The 19,893-nt window shown below is 38.3% G+C and overlaps 1 protein-coding gene and 1 long non-coding RNA gene across 18 annotated transcripts in view; one reads left to right on the top strand and one right to left on the bottom strand.

The window, feature by feature from the left end:
* ITPR1 (inositol 1,4,5-trisphosphate receptor type 1) overlaps nt 1-8,192 on the top strand; it is a 354,333-nt gene extending 346,141 nt beyond the window's left edge. For 7 of the 13 annotated variants that reach the window (XM_009200300.4, XM_009200299.4, XM_009200298.4 and 4 more), the window contains one exon: nt 6,839-7,396. In XM_009200300.4, coding sequence (XP_009198564.2) covers nt 6,839-6,925 — 87 coding nt within the window. In that variant the 3' untranslated portion in view covers nt 6,926-7,396. Of the gene's footprint in view, nt 1-6,838 lie in introns of all 13 variants that reach the window. The other 6 variants (XM_009200308.3, XM_009200306.3, XM_009200305.3 and 3 more) reach the window with 1 other exon arrangement.
* The window catches only part of LOC116273530, a 142,913-nt gene that overhangs the window by 9,299 nt on the left and 113,721 nt on the right, over nt 1-19,893 (bottom strand). The window contains exon 1 of one of the 5 annotated variants that reach the window (XR_004181855.1): nt 17,483-19,130. The exons of the other annotated variants lie outside the window; for them this stretch is intronic. This is a non-coding gene — a long non-coding RNA (uncharacterized LOC116273530). Of the gene's footprint in view, nt 1-17,482; nt 19,131-19,893 lie in introns of those variants that run through there. 5 annotated transcript variants of the gene reach the window in all.

Here is a 19,893-nt window from a genome sequence, read left to right as displayed (position 1 = left end):
CTGTACTGTTTGCCTTTCATGGTTGATTGACTGTTTACATTCTTGCTCTTTTTTTAAAAAAAGCTTAAAGTTTCAGAAGTCAAGTCACATCATATACTTAAATGGTATGGAGGATACATTCATTGTCATTTTATACAACTGAGCATAGTAGAGACTTGGCATTTCTAAAATCCAAGATAAGATTATTTTGGTTAAGCCAAAGTTTTAGTTTAAACAAAGTATGTAAAATTTGATTACATATGGACTAAGGTTCATTAAGTGACATCAAAACCAGTATGGTTTAAACTGCTTGATTCCAGCCTTTTATGCATTTTTTATTTTGAAGTTGGCAGTTGGAACCACTCTTCAGAAAGCCCTTCCCCTGTGAATGAATTTGAAATTGAACTGTTTTTTTTTTTTCTTGGAAGATATTATAAGTTAAAAAGAAGCATGAGAAGCCAGTAGTACATTCTCAAGTGCTTTTACCAGGATGGATCTACTTAAGTTTTAATGTACTCAGAATTACAGGAAAAATTCAGCATAGCTGCTTTTTTTTTTTTTTTTTTTTTTTTTTTTTTTTTTTTTTTTGAGGGGGCAGGGGGATTTGCATCTTTTAAACTAGTCAGTGTTTTCTTTTGATTACGTAACTTCCTACAAACCTTTAATGCATTTGAGAATCAACTTGTTGAATAGATTTGAATTTTATTAAGTTTGGTTATAGCAATCATAAAGGTTTAAAAACCCTTTATGTGCAAAACGTATCAAAAAATGCAGATACGTTAGAGAGCTTCTCTTTCTTAAATGGTAATTGTGAGAATTCTTGCTCTCTGTGGAAAAAATGTTTGAATTAAAAAATAAAAGCTGCATGAATGATTAATGGACAAGAAACCTGGTGATATTGTTTAAAACAGCTATGAAAGAATACCACTCAGAGTAAAAGTGCTAGAAAACACAAAAACCGCTCTATTACTTAGAGCGTTTTTCATTGTTGTTGTTGTTGTTGTTTGTTTTAGATTTTCTGATTCAAACCAGCAGAATCAAGCAATGATAGCTTAAATGAGGATGACTTTGGTCTTCATCTTTACTGTTATTTACCTCTTTGGTTGGTTGTTATGAGTTGATCTGAGAAACTGGGTGTTACCAATTTACGAGAGAGTTTCTTAAAATGTATCTGAAACAAACTATTAATGGGCATTCTGTGGTGGTAAGCCAGGCAGCGCCTCCCTACACTACCTGTCCTTTCAGAGCTAAGAATGTGTTATTTTGAATTGTTCACAAAGAGTGACTCTGAATCTGCTTCAGTGCGCACTTTACAAACCAGTGAGCCTCGTCAAAGGAGTGAGTTCAGTCTGAGGGAAAAAAGTTCTTGTTAGGTTTTTAGTAAAATTACGGTTAGTGGTGTCACTTTTTCTATTATTGCCAAGAATGGTTGGTTAGCATTGCTATTCTAAGTATTATTTAACGATGCCTCTCATCTTGAAGTTTCCCCTCCCAAGAGATTCTGAATACTAAATGTGATTCTCTTACATTCTTATTCCAAGGAGAACTAATGTAAGAACTTAAACAAATTTTTGCTTCATAATGCAAAAGAGCAAATACTGAGAAGGGCTAACTTTCTTGAAAATGTGACTGGCTTCCTATAGGACAGCGACCATTTGTTGTTGCTAGGAATACAAGAAGTGCTTGAAAATTCAGATCATATTAGCATGTTACAGCATTTGGCATTTTTCATGCAAGAGGGTTACCTTGCTGAAATTTACTGCTTAAGGACAGAAGGCGTAACACAATATTAGAATAACTGCCCAAAGTTGGAAAATGGAATATTAAATGACCCGTACTGCATCTGTGTTCCTTATACTGTGCTGGGACCACAAAAGAAGACTAAGTCAACATCTGCCCTCTAGATCCAGGATCTAGCAAGAAAGACAATGAAGTAGACCTCTAGCAATCTGATACAGTATGAATGACTTGAGGCATGAATAGTTTCATGGAGCACAAAGAAGTAGGTAGGTAGTGGTCCTGTGTGAAGTTTGCAGTGAGGAAGGAGTTTAGCTTCTATAATCTTACAAGCAGGTGACTTCTGAGCTGGCAGAGAAATGCAGTAGGGGGCTTCCCAGGAAAGGAATCAGCATGAGCAACGGCATGAAAATGCATGGCATGCTCAAGGAATGGCAGTATGTTCTGGTTAATTCCGTTCCTTCTTTCAGCCAACACGTATGAAACACCTGTTTGCCAGGTGCAGCATTAGGTACTGGGGCTACAAAGATGAATAGATCCCATTCTCTGCCTTCAAGAACTAAAAGTCTAGAGTGGGAAACAAGTAAACAGATAAATTATAATTAAACATGGTGAGTATGTAACCGAGCTATGGACACATTGCTCTGGGAATGAAGAAAAGGGAGCGATTTGTTCAATCTGATTTTTGGGAGAAGATTAATTACCACAGAAGTCCTCTCAGAGGTGGTAATGCAGGAGCTTGGTTTCAAAGCTTGAGTAAGAGGCCCGGTGAAATAGAGAGGAACAGAGCATTAGGGATCAACTCTAAGAATCTGAATGATATCTATACATTGATATTAAATCAACATAATTGTATTCAAGGGATGCTTGGGTTTCATTTCTTAGTATTTAAGGCTCAACATTCTGAACATGACTGGTTTTATAGGGCTGTAGAAAGTAATTGTGATTACTAGAGTTTGCTAGCTGTTTAGAATCTGAGTAACCAAGACCTTACTGTAACATGAAAGCAGCTTTTCAAAGACTATTAATATGTGTTATAAACCAGAAATGTGGCATTTGTGTGCTGTCAATGAACTTTCCTTCCTGTGCCAGCCTTTAATCATTTAGAGGCCATACTGGTAGATTAAAATTTGCCCATTTCTACTGTATGCCTCATGTTTTCATGAACAATCTTTCAGATGTTTGGCTGTATCTGACTTGTAAAGGTACATTATTCTTTGCTTCTTATTTAGATGAGTCAAAAGGAGGAATGCTGAAATTCAAGCTAGTTTCTACATTTGTATAGATGTGAAGAACAGCATTACTGTAACTGTTTATCCTCAGCTGCATGGGAATTTTGAGGTTTGGTTTGGGGTTTTTTTTTTTTTTTTTTGAGACAGAGTCTCCCTGTGTTGCCCAGGCTGGAGTGCAGTGGCACGATCTCGGCTCACTGCAGCCTCCACCTCCCAGGTTTAAGTGATTCTCCTGCTTCAGGCCACCGAGTAGCTAGGATTACAGGCATGTACCACCATGCCTGGCTAATTTTTGTATTTTTAGTAGAGACGGGGTTTCGCCATGTTGGCCAGTCCGGTCTCGAACTCCTGGCCTCAAGTGATCTGCCTCCCAAAGTGCTGGGATTATAGGAGTGAGCCACCGTGCCCAGCCATTTTGAGGATTTTTAAATGTACTATAAATGAGACATCTCACACTACTCAAAATAGATGTTTCAATATTAGAATTTTGAATATAGTTACCATAGATTTTTTTAATCAAAGAGTCAATTTTGTTTCAGATGTCCAGAGAGACTATTATCTGACAAAAATGCTAAGGATAGAGTTTGGTCATGATATTTGTTTTGATATAGGTAACAGTAACAGACAATAATGATGCCTTATAACAAGACATATAGATAGTACGTGTGAATGTGTGTAGGTGGGGTAGGTAAGTAGGTAGAATTGAACTAATAAAACCAGAAATTATGTGAGAATATGCACTAAGAGGCTAGGGAAACCTAAGCGGCCAGAATTGTTGGCCTCAGTTTCTTACAGATTTAGTCCTTCGGGGTTTTGAGAGATTTTTTTTTTTTTTCTGTTTTGGTTCCCTTATAATTGTAATTGGATGGTGACTGCTACTAAAAGACCAAACACCTTAGCAGTTGCCCAGTTCCTTCTCATTTAGCAGTCATTTAAATGGCAGTGATGTTGACTTAAATGACAGCCATTCTGTCTAAAAGGCCATGGTTAATCAAAACAGGATCAGTCAAATGTGTGTGCCTACTATATGCTCAGTTGCAGAGAATCTTCTCCAAGAGCTTCCCTCATTTGAGAAAAATAATATATGTACACAAATTACTGTTTTTTTTAAAAAAGTGTTCAAGTATATACTCAAAGTTATCTTGTCCAATTTTATCCAGTTTTGGAGATTATCAGTGAAAAACTTCTTCTAGAGCAGTGGTTCTCAAAGTGTAGTCCCCAGACCGGCAACATCTACATCATCTGGGAAATCGTTAGAAATGCAGATTCATGGGACCTACCCCAGACCTACTGAGTCAGAAACTCTGTTTCTGATCTGTGTTTTAACAAACCTTCTGGGTGATTCTGGTGCATGCTGAAGTTTGAGAACCATTCTTCTAGGGAAACAGAAAAGAACATTAGACGTATAGTTGGTACTTAAAATTATCAGGAATAATGACTACCTGAGCAAAGAATTGGCTGCTAACCCACGTCAGTGGGGAGCCTGGAGCCTTAAGGTTAGGGAGGGAGGGTGGGTGATGGGATCACTTAAAAAGACAAATGAATAGGGCTGCTACCTGAGATATCAGGCCGCGGCTGTGGAAGTGAAAAGGAAGCCAGGCCACCAAATAAAGACTCCTTTGCTTTAAAGTTTAAGAGAAAGACTAACCGACAAATTGAAAAGTCAAGGAGAGCTGATTTAACAAACAGGGATGAAAATATGCATACTAAAAGGTCATCTCAAATACAAGTAGTTATTTAAAGCAAAATTACAGGGGGAAAGAGTCTTAATGGCCAACTTTGACATTCAACTTTGAGTTGAAAGATCTCTCAGCAGCTTTAAATATAAGCTTTGAGTAAAGTATCCTTCAATAAGGGTTGAGCACACCAAGATTTCTTTTTTTTTTTTTTTTCCTTTCCCCAAGACAAGATCTCAGTTGCCCAGGCTGGAGTGCAGTGGCATCATCGCTGCTCACTGCAACCTCTGCCTCCCAGGATCAAGCAATCCTCCCACTTAGCTTCCCAAGTAGCTGGGACTACAGGCACATGCCACCATGCCTAGCTAATTTTTTTCTTCCTTTGATAGAGACAGGGTTTTGCTATGTTGCCCAGGCTGGTCTCGAACTCCTGGGCTCAAGCAGTCTGCCCATCTCAGCCTCCTCAAGTGGTGGCATTACAGGCGTGAGCCCACTGCACCCGGCTGAGCACACCAACATTTCTAAATGACTTTGAACACTTGAGATTATCCAAATTTAGCTAAGTTGTATTGGATTCCCTCTCAAGGTTACCTGCCAAGGGAAGGGTTGTGGGAGAAAAATCTGAGCTAAACATCTGAACTATCAGGCAGTAAGATGAATGAATTACTGGCATTTTAACCTAATTGTGAATTTATTTCATGTGTCATATTAGGTTCTCCTTCCTGAGCTGAATCTGTGGATACAGTGTAGTGTGTAACACTTCCTTTAAAGATGTCACTCACCTAAGGAAACTTCAGGGGCTAGCTGGAATTTCCTAATCCATTTCTTCATTAAAAGCTTTATTGAAAGCTACCTTTTGGAAATACTAAGTCCTTGTAAATCTTCCCATCTAAATTATAACAGAGAAAGCATTTCCACAGGAGCCTAAAAACAGTATTTTGATTTGAGAGGATAATGCTAGTTTTGAAGAAGAAAAAATAACCATATTAAAACTGAACCTAGGTAAATTAGTCTTATTTTATGTTCTCTCCAGATATTTTGTACCAAAAATTAGTTCAAGTGAAAAGTGAGATTAAGGCATCTACTATGTGACAGATGCTGTGCTGAGAAATTTACATATAACCTCGCAATTCTCCACCAATGAGCTAGGAATTATCATCCTGATTGTATGGATGAAAAAACAGACTTTGATAAGTTAAATGACAAAACCATAAGAAAGTAGGTCTGATTCCAAAGTCTTTATTCTTTTTACCCTAATTCTTCTACAATTTTAGGAAGCTGAAAACATAGGAGTAGGACCTTAACCCACTTGTAGACAACAATTTTTTCTAATATATATTTCGTACAGCCTTTTTATCTCAGTTGACTTGAATGCTCAGCCTTAAATCCAAAACTAACTACTGGGTTAAGGAAAATCTTAATACAGAGGCAGAAGTATGTATGCCATCAAATACCTAAAACAGGTCTAGAGACCCATCAACATGAGAATATATTTAGTTCAGCAACCAAATGAACAGAATCAGCTTCTTGTTTGGGGTTTTGAAAGCACTTTTTCATTTGAACTAGTCTTAGGCAATGATCTCACCTGACCTTAAGCAAGCCTCAGTGTCTACTGGGTGGCAGGAAATAGATAACATGAATGGCCACAGCATTATTTACAGCATTTAATCATTCTGGACCTCAAAGAGATTTGAGAACATTTCTCATTTTCCTAGTTGTGGTAGGTAATTTTTTTTTTCTCTAACCAACTACTCAAGAATCATTGAAGAGAAAAATCAGGACCCACTGAAACAGTGTGGACATAAGCCCTCCCTCTCAAACCTAGGATTGTAAACACTGCTTTTCTTGATAGTATGGCGTGTTGTTACTGTCGTACAAAGCCACCATTTTCCGATGAGTCTTCAAATCATTTGGAAATGGATTTGGGAAACAAGAAAGAATCCTGTGCTTTTATTGTTTTTTGTTTCTTTATGAAACAAGTAGCAAGCAATACTTCTGAACGTTACACTGCATGACTAGGTCACAGAATTTCCCATTCTGCCTAAGAAGATGCTCTTTTTGAAGTGCTGTGTGTTTGATATAACGATGGTACACTATTTGTAGAAAGTGGGTTTCAGTATAAACCATAACCACAGAGGTAAATCTATGGTTCAGTATGCGATTTGACGTACAGGAAGTATTTGGGTCTAATGATGAAACTTTTTAACTTTCCAGATGACAGAACAAAGGAAGCAGAAACAAAGAATTGGTCTTCTAGGACATCCTCCTCACATGAATGTCAACCCACAACAACCAGCCTAAGCATATGAAAAAAAGGAATTGTATTTACCTTTTATAATTATTATTAGTGTGGGTATGGCTAATGAGTTCTGATTCACCCACGAAGGTTACATTTATGCTGAATACATTTGTAAATACTCAGTTTTATACCGTATGTATATGATTGCTACTCTAAAGGTTTGGATATATGTATTGTAATTAGAATTGTTGGCATGATGACATTTCATTTGTGCCAAAAATATTAAAAATGCCTTTTTTGGAAGGACTAATAGGAAGCACCTGATTTGCACTTGAACCAGATTATAGATTTAAAAGTATATGACATGTATTTTGTATTTAAAACTAGAATAGCCAGTATTTATGTTTTTTATAAAACTGTGCAATACGAATTATGCAATCACAATAAATTTGTAGCTCCCGAGTGTCCTAAAGGGAGTGCACATCTTTGAAGCTGGTGTGTTAATACTATGTAATAAATGGTTAATTATCAAATGATGCTGCTGCCAAAATTATATTAATAGTGAGTTTCAGGCCCCTGGGCATTTTGTACCATGTAATTATCCTATGGTGATGCTGTTTCTCGTTGTTAGTGGCAGTAGTGCCTCCGTCTCCTAGTGATAATGCTCCAAGTCTATGAACTGTTAAATCAGCATTCATTTTAAGAAAAGCAACTTTAGTTTCAAAGATACTTTTAAGCTTCTAAATTGATCATTTAAACTATTTCTTTAAATAAGAGAGCCAAATTAGAGGCTCATACTTTAGCTTGTGAAGAAGATAATGAATTTTTTAAAGGGAACTTTTTATGCAATGTTCAGGATAAATGCATACTGCTGGCCAATCAGTGTCATCTCCTGGGTAAATTTTGATGTCACGTTATAAAGATATGCATAATTGATGGTTTCTAGATTATCTAGTCCAAACAATAGTTTATTTTTTTCTTCATTTGAACCAACATGCTACAGTAGCTAAGAAGTATTAAAACTATATACATCCATATAAAGATGAAATACGAACTATCTCATTAGAAGTCATAGTTGAACACAGACATATTATTCTTCTGAAAGAGCCACATTTTATTTGTCACATGATTTCTTTTCTTGATGGATGAAAAGTATGAAAGGAAACTTTTATATCTGTTGCCTAGTTTTGTACATGGATCTCATTTTACAAGAGAATCTCTCTGCAAAAAAAAAGTTTAAAAATGCATTGAAAGCAGAGTTCTGAAATGAGTAAAGTTTGTAAATGCATATATAAAAATATTTAATAAATGATGCAGAATATACAGTGACTGCCTGGTGGCTTTCATTTGGCATTTGTGACTTAACTGCTATTCCAATTATATACTTTCTTTAGGATCAGTTTGAAGTACAATCGGTTTGATTACCAGGTTAATTCAGAAAATGTTTACCTGATTATTAAAAAACAAACTTGTTGTTATGACAACTCTGAGGAGAATTATTAGAACAAACATTGGGGAGTATTTAGTACAACATTCATTCATTCTTCGGGATCAGTGACTGCCAGCCAGGCTGTTGGGAGCATCCTACTAAATCTTTTGTCTCTTCTGCTTTCACTGGGAGATCTTTTATTTGCTGTATGCAATGTGGAAGTATCGGGAACAGCTGAAATTTGTTTTAGTTCATGCCCAGTGGTCAGGGTCCTTCAGCAGTGTGTAAAATGTTTTTACAGAGCCACCTCGCCTGTCCAAACGTAGTAAAACCTGTTCCCTCCTCAAATCAGTGCTTGCTCTAGCTGCTTTTTTTGACACTCATTTTCTCTCTGCTTTGGTAAATAATACCACCCAATGTTGGGAACTGGGTCAGGATTAAATTCCAGTTAAATGGCTAGTTTTGTAATTAATGCTTCTACTTTATAAATTTGATAACTTAAAAACAAATTAATTTTTTCCAGTCAGTGCAACCTGTCTCCACAAAATTTTTCCATCGTAAGGCAAGCCTAAGAGAGATACCTACTTTTATCTGTAAGCAAAATGGCAATCTATGCTAACCCCCACAACGCACGCGTTAGCTAGCAAGGACTTGCTTTTCCCCTGGGCTTTCTCTTTGATCTCTCACACTGCCCAGCGCAATGTGGCAGTGTGTGTGGTTTGTCTCCCAAGTCCCATCCAGTTCATTGGAAAGTTCTGCATTGACATGCCAAGTTGCAGCTTTTACAGGTTTGTCATGTTCCGTTTGAATCCTGTCACTTAAGATATAAATCTTCATTCAGTGTGCCAGCTTCAGCAGAAAATAAATGAAATTGGAATGCCACTCCACCCTCCATGTAGTAGATCCTACCCTTGCAGTTTGGGTGTGAACACTAAAGCTAGTACAATTGAAACATGCAATTTGAAGTTAAAACTCCGGTGGCCTTTGATGTGTAATTGTAATTCTGCCTGCTTCCTTCACATTGTGACTTTCCGACACCTCTATTTTAAGATCAAGGTCCAAGTCACCTTCAAAGTTACCTACCCAGATGAAGAATTAGTGTTATCAGGGTGAAAGTACGCTAATATGCGAGAAAGCCAATGTTATTTAATTAAACCATTTTATTTAATATTAAAAGTTTGCTGTAGCACCAATTCAAGTTTCAAGCATTTGCAAATTTCCCTAACTAATCCATTTGTTAAAAGGTCTGGGAAATTCCATTCCACTTTTCTAACATTTATGGGATCTTACCCTTTCCATGCCCCTAAAATTGTGTAGTGATTACCCTGTTTCTCTCTACAAATAAAGCTTCCACTCTGTTGTCGTCCTAAAAGTCTAAATGATATTCCATCCTGTTCAGTTTTCTCCTAGAGCTGTATTTATCTGTATTTACCCTGCCCCCAACATACAAAATATGACTTTAATCTCATTCTTTAAAAATTTGATACTATTCACTTAGTTTGCTTTCAAGTTCATATTCCTAATTCATTGTTCTTCATTCAGCCAATTTTTTTTTTTATTTGGTTGTACTTTCTGGAAATGGATTGCTTGACTTTGCTCCTGTAAAACGTGCTCTTTCACTGTGTTTCACTGAGTACTTCCTAATATAAATTATAAAGCAAGCATACTTCATCTATGGATGCTAATCAACAACTCAATCTTTGCAGCAGCAAACTACACAAAGCTGTTTGGCTCCCAAGTCCCATCCAGTTCACTGGAAAGTTCTGCACTGACATGCCATGTACTAGTGGGAAATTATTAAGATATCCAGAGTAAATTAAGGAAATAACCTGTTAAAAACTCAATTGTAGATCTCTGTATACTTCTACTATAGACGGCTTGGATAAAGCGTTAATGGACAGCGGCCTGAAAGTTTCTGAAGGTTATTTTAAGGCTGACAATGAGAACCTTAGACTGACTTTTGAGCAGCATGGAGGGAAATGTGCTCCTTCAAAACTATTAGGAGCATAACTACATACTTAGAGAGGTAGAGTTGGGTTTTTGCCAAAATAATTTTTTTTTTAAACAGATTTTGGTAACATACGTGTTTGTTAGAAGACAAATTATATGACAGTAAAAGTCACCTTTACATAAGACAGAATATAACAAAGGACCCCTATTGAAGGCTCTTGAGACACTATATAGCAGAAGTGAAACTTATTTTAAATAAGATAAGAAATTGAGCCCTAAAGAAGTAAAGTAACTTGCCCAAGGACTCAGCTCCAGAATAAACAAAGATCTCCTGACTAAGCAAAATACAGAGAGCTCTTCCCACTTGCTATCTCCCTTCCAGAATGGGGATATCAGTAACGAGTTTCCCATAACAGTTCTGCGTTTACACAAAGCGCTCATGCAGAACTTTATTTGGTCCTACATGTGGAACAGTACAGATTGATTTGTTTTTTCTTTTCAAATCTCTTTCATGAGATGATGGATCTACACATTAGAAAGTATTGACTCTGAATATTTTGTCAAGACCGAAAACTTTGTGGCAAAGATAAGCAGCGAGTGAGCTCCTAAAGTCTTTATCTTTCACAACTACAAATCTCGTGTATATAGCTCTTATATAACTGCATTTTTCAAAGGGAGAATCCATCCTCGGCCCAATCAAGGTGGCTTCTTCCTAGGGAGAATATGCAGGTGCACACTGGTGTCCTCTCCTACCACAGAAGTCAATGTTCATCGGCAAACTCTGCCTTGGTCTTGTTCCTTACACTAATAATTTAACAATCAACTAGAATGTTGGAAAACCCCCATAAAGATTTCAATTTTACAGAAAGTACCCAAAATTCCACTAGTTTTGCATCACAAAGTAGTGGTTGAAGTAAAGTTTTGAGTAAAACGCCGTGTGTGTGGTTTTTGTGGGTGGTTGCAGCTCAGAACAACGTTTAAGCCTCATCAATTATCTGACAGGAGAGAGTATGATGGCAATTTATAATAAGATGATTATAGTTATCATAAACATTTTTCCATCTCTGGTATCATATGCCACATTAAGCAACTCTTACAACCTAGAGGCCAATTCAGAAGCATAACAAGCCTTCAGGTTTGGAACCAAAAAACTCTACCAAAATCAAGAAAATAAAAAGCTGTCTACCTGGTGGGTTTTTATATTTGGTCAACTCAGACAATGCTGTGGAGTCTCCAGCTGCTGGTATTTTAAACTCATTTGGTAAAACAAATCTCTAGCTTAGTAGGGTGCGACATTAAAAAAAAAAATTACAAAAGGAACATCTTAAAATACTTTAAGGTCATGACAAACCAGTGTGAAAGAGAATCCTAACACCTAGAGGCGAAACTGCATCATCCACCCAGCTTGGAGAGAAAAAAGAAAGCCAAAAACCACTATAGAGTAAGAATGCAGAGTTTGAGAAAACCCCTAAGGTAAATTCTGAACAACAACACAAAGAATCCAACAACATAAGAAGTGCATACTGTATGCAAGAACCACTAATGGAAAGAGTTTGCCAGCACATTTATAATGACCTCACCACAGATGGTTAGGCCCAGGTAAATGGAACTTTAGACAATCCAGGAATTTAAACTATTTACTCCTGAGCATAAGTCACATACTTACCACCTATGGTATCTCATAAAGTCCTATGAGAAGCTTTTTGTAAAAGTTCTCTGCAGAAAAACAATTAAGGTTTGGTATAAAACTGGGACAAGGAGACCTGAACCACACAAGGCTTAGGTACCAGGTCTATGGCAGAGTCCACATGGCAACATGGTGGAATGGAAAGAACATGGGCCTTGAGGTGGATAAGAATTCTAATACCATTTCTGTCACTGAAATGTTATAACTTTGAGCAAGTTACTAATGATTTTAATGTACAGTTCCCCCTTCTCAAGAGTAGAGATGCTACCACATACTTCTTTGGGCAGTAATGGGCATCAAGAAAGATAATCTGTACCAAGTTTGGCATACACCTAATACGTTACTTCCCATTCCTTTGCAACATAACCATTTCCTTTTTCTCATCCCTATCCACAATCTCAGCTAACTATTGCATGACCAAAAGCTTCTTTCTGTTCCCACTAAATGGGTCTGATGTTATTACTGTGGGATCCTAAATCTACATGTCTTAACATGACATATTTGGGCCACATCCAGTCATTTAAAAAATGTTTATCTTTATGTCCAAATTATGTTTTAACTATCAGTTTGAACCGAATAAATTCATAAAGAAACCTCTCATACAGCTTATGACTTCCAGATAACTATTACATTTTTTAGCAGTGCCGGATTCAAATCTGACTTTTCTTTTCAAAATATTCAGTTTGAACCAAATAAATTCATAAAGAAACCTCTCATACAGCTTATGACTTCCAGATAACTATTACATTTTTTAGCAGTGCCGGATTCAAATCTGACTTCTTTTTTAAAAATAAATCTTGGGCCAGGCACAATGGCTCATGCCTGTAATCCCAACTCTTTGGGAGGCCGAAGTGGGTGGATCACCTGAGATCAGGAGTTCGAGACCAGCCTGGCTAACAATGACGAAACTCCGTCTCTACTAAAATACAAAAATTAGCTAGGTGTGGTGGCGCACACCTTTAGTCCCAGCTACTCAGGAGGCTGAGAAAGGAGAATCCCTTGAACTCAGGAGGCAGAGGTTGCAGTGAGCCAAGATTGTGCCCCTACACTCCTGCCTAGGTGACAGAGTGAGATTCCATGTCTAAATAAATAAATAAAATAAAATAAATCTCTACAGCAAAAATGTTTTATCTTAGGAATGACAATGTATTTCCTTAGTTTCTGAAGTGTCTTCACTTATATTCTTATTTAAACCTCCCAACCTTATCAAGTAGATATTATCCCTGACATCTGAATGGTCATAAGTTGTACTATCTTAATTTAACGTTCAAATACAAATTCTATACCACGTCTCACATACCTATAGAAGACCCAGAGCCTCCTTAATAATTTCTTTCTGAGAGGGATCCTGAGAAGGAGCAGAGACCCTACCTTGGGGGCCCATGAGCCCCTCCGCAACCCAAGCATGAAAATAAAGGAAAATCTTGAATTCCTCCAAGGGCAATTCCAGGCACCTAGCTAGCCCTGAGAAGTAAATATGCAACTTGTTAACCAATGAAGTAATATAACAGCAGGCTCGGCACAGTGGCTCATGATTTGGGAAGCTGAGACAGGCAGACTGCTTGAGCCCAGGAGTTCAAGACCAACCTGGGCAACATGGCAAAACGCCATCTCTACAAAACATACAAAAATTAGCCAGGCATGGTGGCACACACCTGTAGTCCCCAGCTAGTCAGGAGGCTGAAGTAGGAGGATCTCCCGAGCCCAGGGAGGTTGAGGCTGCAGTGAGCCAAGATCACACCACTGCACTCCAGCTTGGGCAACAGAGTGAGACACTGTCTCAAAAATAAAATAAAATAAAGTAATAGTAGCTTAAAACAATAGCCAAGGAAGTTAGAGTCATGAGATGTTTGGTCCCCTAAAGAAACTATAGATAGTATCTTAACATATGTCCTGAAGTTGTTTTTCAAAAGCTCAGACCACTACCAAAGGAAAAATGCTGTCAGCTGGCAGGTAAACCTCAGGTAATGGGGAACTGAGGACAGAACTCTGACCACTGTTCTTTGTTCTAACTTTCTTCTTGAAGGGCCTGGAGGAAGTTATTGCCCACAGGCCAGAGCTAACATTCTTTTCTGCTGACCTCAAATTTTTCGACAAAGGTTCACCTCCTTAAACAATTGCACATTAGAAAATCTCTGAATCCACCTATGATCTATGGGCTCCACCCTTCCACTCCAGCTCCACTTTGAGATATCCCACCTTTTTAGGTTAAACCAATATGTAGCCTCATGTATTGATTTATGACTGCCTATAACCTCTGCCACACTGCCTTTAAAAAGCCTTGCCTGTGTAAGCCATCTGGGAGTTGAGGTCTTAAGCATGAGCTCCCTGACCCTCCTTGCTTGGTGCCCTGCAATAAATGCCTCACTTTCTCTCCCTGCAATCCCGATGTCAGTGTTTGGCTTTGCTGCTCTGTGTGAGCAGACCCAAGTTCAGTAAGTAACCATTCTAAGGAGGGTGCTTACACCTTCTTCATGATCCCTTGTCACTGTTTCATCCTAAATCCTGATTCCAACCCAAGTATCTGTTCCTTCTCATCATCTCCCCTCTCTTTATTTCACTAGTGTGGACACAGCTCTCTCTCCTTCCTGTCCCCAAAGCACCATTCTTATCTGGGCTTTGTGAAGAACAGATCTTTAGTGGAAGAAGATTACAATAAGGAATAGGAAACAACTTAAAATTGAGAATCAGCCATTAAAGCTCCCTCCCCCTTCTTTCTCACTCATGGAAGGAGCAACTTCTCTTCTCAGCCTGTTGGCAGGCAGGCATCTACTTTTTCTTTCTCACTTGCCTAAACAAACAAAAGCGAAACAAAACAATAACAGCCAAAACAAATCTTCCTTCCAGCCTCAACTGAAAACCAAAAATTCTTGTTTCTTTACTATGCAGAGCAATTTTAGCCCTCAGTTCCCAGTCGTTCCTCTCTAGATTAGGCCTTTACCTTGGCTTAAAAACAAAAAAGGGCTATAATTCTGTCATCCTTAGCTTCCACTTGCAGGGCAAACTGGCTTCTAAAATAGCATTTTTTTTTTTTCCTGATACATCCCTGTTTTACAGAACAAGAAATTTCTTTAGAAAGTTGAAGTGATTTGGGCCGGGCACCGTGGTTTGCGCCTATAATCCCAGCACTCTGGGAGGCCGAGGCGGGTGGATCACCTGAGGTTAGGAGTTCGAGACCAGCCTGACCAACATGGAGAAAACCTGTCTCTACTAAAAATACAAAATCAGCCAGGATTACAGGATTACACGCCTGTAATCCCAGCTACTCGGGAGGCTGAGGCAGGAGAATTGCTTGAACCCAGGGGGCGGAGGTTGCAGTAAGCCGAGATCACGCCATTGCACTCCAGCCTAGGCAACAAGAGCGAAATTCCATCTCAAAAGAAAAAAAAAAAAAAAGAAGTTGAAGTGATTTGACCAAACCAGAACATTAGACCTGGGATTCAATGCCAGATCAATCTGACCTCATGTAGATTCTTCAGTATCCCAGTGGGAGGTGTCATCCAGCTATGTTCCTGTGTCTGCACCTCTACCTCCCCACCTTGCCTGGGGGAGATATGTAAGATATCAGAGTTCTAAGAGATGCAAAGAAAAGTCAGAGTTCTTAAAGGCAAAAGCTGCAACTAGTTCATTTCTGTATTGTTAGTACCTAGCACAATTCCTCCCAAACAAAGAGGGTCAATGCCTTTGAGAGGTAAAAAAAGATTATTTTTGAACCCTCACTTAATCTGCTTGATAGTTTTGGAGCCAAGGGCAAGGAGGAGTCTTTCATTAAGGAAGGAATATCTAGCAGTGGCCCAAAAAGAAGGTGCCTTCTTTTTGGATTAATACTTGGTAGCAGGATTTCTGGATTTTTTAGTAAGTATGTTTTTTTTTTTTTAACTTCAGTTGTTTTTCAAAGTGGTTGTACTGTACTGTACCCATGTCACTGATGACAACTGAACATCAGGCAGTCACTACTCTTTTTGCTGCTGACCATTCAATCCTATAAACTAACCATTAATCATAATGCCTCTGGCTCCAGTAACCCTGCTTCATAACATTCTCCATTTTGGTCCCTCTAACCAGGGGATCCCAATCTTTCTCTTCCTCCTTCTTTCAATTCTTATAACAAAGCTGTGATTTAGCATGGTCTCCATGAATGTGTAAATTCAGACCCACATATACTTTCATACTCCTCTCTCCACCCAACTCCCTTATGTAACAATGCTAAAAGATAATCCCTCAACGATCCAGGTAGTATTATGGCAGTTCTCAGATTATACCTGAAGAGACAGCATATTTAAGTAGCCTAAAGAAATTATGGCCATTTTGGATAACGAATAATTATAGTTCATTTATACATAAACCAAATGTAAATCACTTGAGTTAGATTCTCCCAACCAGATTTAACAAATTTTAGTATTTCTGCTAATCCTAGAAATTTCATAACAGGCTAAAGGACTTGGGGATGGGTGGAAGTCTTTCATAGCTCTTTTTGTACCATTCCATAGTATTTTAAACTGGAACTCTGACATGCTTTGGATCTGTGTCCCCACCCAAATTTCATGTAGAACTGTAATCCCCAGTGTTGAAGGTGGGGCCTTGTGGGAGGTGACTGGATCATGGGGGCGGAGTTCTCATGAATGGTTTAGCACCATCCCCCCTTGATACTGTATAGTGAGTGAGTTCCCATGAGATCTGGTTGTTTATAAGTGTGTAGCACCTCCCGTACCCTGTCTTCCTTCTGCTCCAGCCATGTGAAGTGCTGCCCCACTGTTTTCCTTCCGCCATGATTGTAAGTTTCCTGAGGCTTCCCCAGAAGCAGAGCAGATGGAACCATGCTTCCTGTACAGACTACAGAACCAAGAGCCAAGCTAACCTTTTTTTCTATAAATTACCCAGTCTCAGATATTTCTTTATAGCAATGTGAGAATGGACTAATATAAACTCTCATAATTATGGGTAGAGTACAGTACAACCACTTTGAAAAACAACTGAAGTTAAAAAAATAAATAAATAAACACACTTACTAAAAAATCCAGAAATCCTACTACCAAGCATTAATCCAAAAGAAATGAAAATATATGTCTATACAAAAACCTGTAGGCAAATTATAAACAGCTTTATTAATACCACCTCAAACTGGTAACACACCAAATGTCCATCAACTAATAAATGAATAAACAAATGGTGGTACAAACATACAATGGCGATTGTGTGCAGGTGGCCCACAGCCCACACACCCAGGACTGCTAATGTTTGGGTTGACTCACGGTACCTTTACCCTTTTTAGCACATTCAGTGTGCACACTTTTTGAACTAAGTATTTCACAGAGTTAGGCAGGAGGGCAAGAGTCAAAAACCTGCTCACTAGAGAGCCAGGTAATGCTGGCAGTGAAACTTGAAATGATTTGTGCTCCTGATTTAAATAAAAATAATCAGTTGCCTGTGTTTTAGAACTTACAAATGCAACAGTCCTGTAGGTATGCTGCACTAGTTTCCCACTGTTGCTGTAACAAATTACCAAAAACTTAAAGGCTTAAAACAACAACACAAATTTATTATTTTACATACAGTTCTGCTTGTCCACGTTCCTTCTGAAGGTACTAGGGAATAATCCATTTTCTTGCCTTTTTCAGGTTCAAGAGGCTGCCTCCATTCCTTGGCTTGTGGCCTGACCCCATCTTCAAAGAGAGGAATGGCCAGTTGAGTCTTTCACACATTGCATCATTCTGACTCTGACTCTTCTGCCTTCCTCTTTCATTTATTAGGACGCTTGTGATTCCATTGGTCCAACCTGCATAATCCAGGAAATCTCCCCATCTCAAAATCCTTAATCACATCCACAATCTCCCTTTTGCCATGTAAGGCAACATATTCACAGGGTTTGGGGATGAGGACATGAACATCTTTAAGGGGACCGCTATTCTGCCTACCACATTTGCTTAGGCAAAATCTAGACAGGTTAAAGACAAGAAAAACAAATCGCATATTTCTTTTCAACTGACGGATTTGAATACAATTAGGAAGGTCACATTTTCTCATGGTCCAAACAGGCTGAACAAGTTAGTTCATTAATATGATCGTATAGACTGATAAAGCAATAAATGATTGCCCAAGAGCTGCTGCTTCCTTTTACATTCACTATTGCTATTCTTGGATAACCAGAAACAACTATAAAAAGATGTTTGCTTTTTTAGACACACACACACATACACACAAACACATGCACCCCCGATTAGAGACTTTCTTCCTCAGGTTTTATTTGCCAGGATTTGCACTTTAAAAGTAAGATCCAGTGAGGTACAAAGAAAATAAAAGTAGATCATAAACTTCTCAACCAGATAACCTTTACTGATTTTTAAAAAATGGATGCATACCTGTATAAGGTTAGAAAAGTTGTAAGTTACTAACGTAATAGAGTCGAAAAAAGAAAAAAAGATTAGAAAAATTAAATAATATGCCATCTATATTTCTTCGGTGAAGTGTCTGTACAAATTTTTTGCCCACTTTTTACTTTCTTTTGTTATTAAAATGTTTAGGACTTCTCAGACTATGAATATGTTATTAAAGTTAAAATTTTGAAACTTGTGCTTTTTATATTCTGGTTGCCAGTTCTGTACTAAATATATGTTTTGCAATATTTTTTTCCCTCGTCTGTGACTTGTCATTTTCTTAGCAAAGGCTGTCTTTTTTTTTTTTTTGAGATGAGTCTCCCTGTGTTGCCCAGGCTGGTCTCAAACTCTTGGGCTCAAGCAATCCTCCCACCTTGGCCTCCCAAAGTGCTGGGAGTACACGTATGAGCCACCACACCTGGTCAGCAGAGCTTTTTGAAGAATGAAAAGTTTTAATTTTGATGAAACTCAATTTATTAATTATTCTGTTTCTATGGTTCATACTTCCTCCTATGAAATCTTTGCCTAAGATTCCAGATTTTTTCCTGTTTTTTTTCTAGAACAGCATTGTATAATATAACTTTCTGTTATGGTAGAAATGTTCTATAATCTGTGCTAACCAATACACTGGGTATAGCTAGCCAGATGTGACTTCTGAGAACTTGATATGTTGCTGCAACAATTGAGGAGTTGAATTTTTAAAATTTATTTTGTTTTAATTAGTTTAAATGTAAATAGCCACATGTGGCCACCATCATGGGCCAGGAAGTTCTAGCAGTGTTATAGTTTTAGGTTTTACATTTTGGTCTATGATACATTTTTACTTAATTTTTTTTTTTTTTTTTTTTTTTTTTGAGACGGAGTCTTGCTCTGTCACCCAGGCTGGAGTGCAGTGGCCGGATCTCAGCTCACTGCAAGCTCCGCCTCCCGGGTTTACGCCATTCTCCTGCCTCAGCCTCCCGAGTAGCTGGGACTACAGGCGCCCGCCACCTCGCCCGGCTAAGTTTTTGTATTTTTAGTAGAGACGGGGTTTCACTGTGTTAGCCAGGATGGTCTCGATCTCCTGACCTCGTGATCCGCCCGTCTCGGCCTCCCAAAGTGCTGGGATTACAGGCTTGAGCCACCGCGCCCGGCCTTTACTTAATTTTTATAGATGTACGAGGTATCTGTCAAGGTTATTTTTTAAAAATATGGACTCCTAATTCCTCCAGCACCATTCTGTGTGAAGACTATCCTTTCTCCAATGAGTTACTTGGCACCTTAGTCAAAAATATCAATTGACCATGTTGGTGTGGGTCTATTTCTGGACTCTATGCTGTTCTATGGACCTATATGTCTATCCCTTCATCAACTGAACATATAGTCAACTGATATTTAAAAAGAGTGACAAGAATAAACAATGGGGAAAGGGTAGTCTCTTTAACAAATGGTATTGGGAAAACTGGATAGTCACATGCAAAACAATAAAACTGGACACCTCTCTTGTACCACACACAAAAATCAACTCACCAGCCTGGGCAATATAGCAAGACTCCATCTCTACAAAAAAAATAATAATAACTATTGAGCACAGGAGTTTGAGGCTGCCGT

This window comes from Papio anubis, chromosome 2 (genome assembly GCF_008728515.1).
Source record: "Papio anubis isolate 15944 chromosome 2, Panubis1.0, whole genome shotgun sequence".
In the NCBI taxonomy this organism is placed as follows: domain Eukaryota; kingdom Metazoa; phylum Chordata; class Mammalia; order Primates; family Cercopithecidae; genus Papio; species Papio anubis.
Note: the sequence above shows the minus strand (reverse complement) of the source record. Positions and strands in the feature narration are given on the sequence as shown.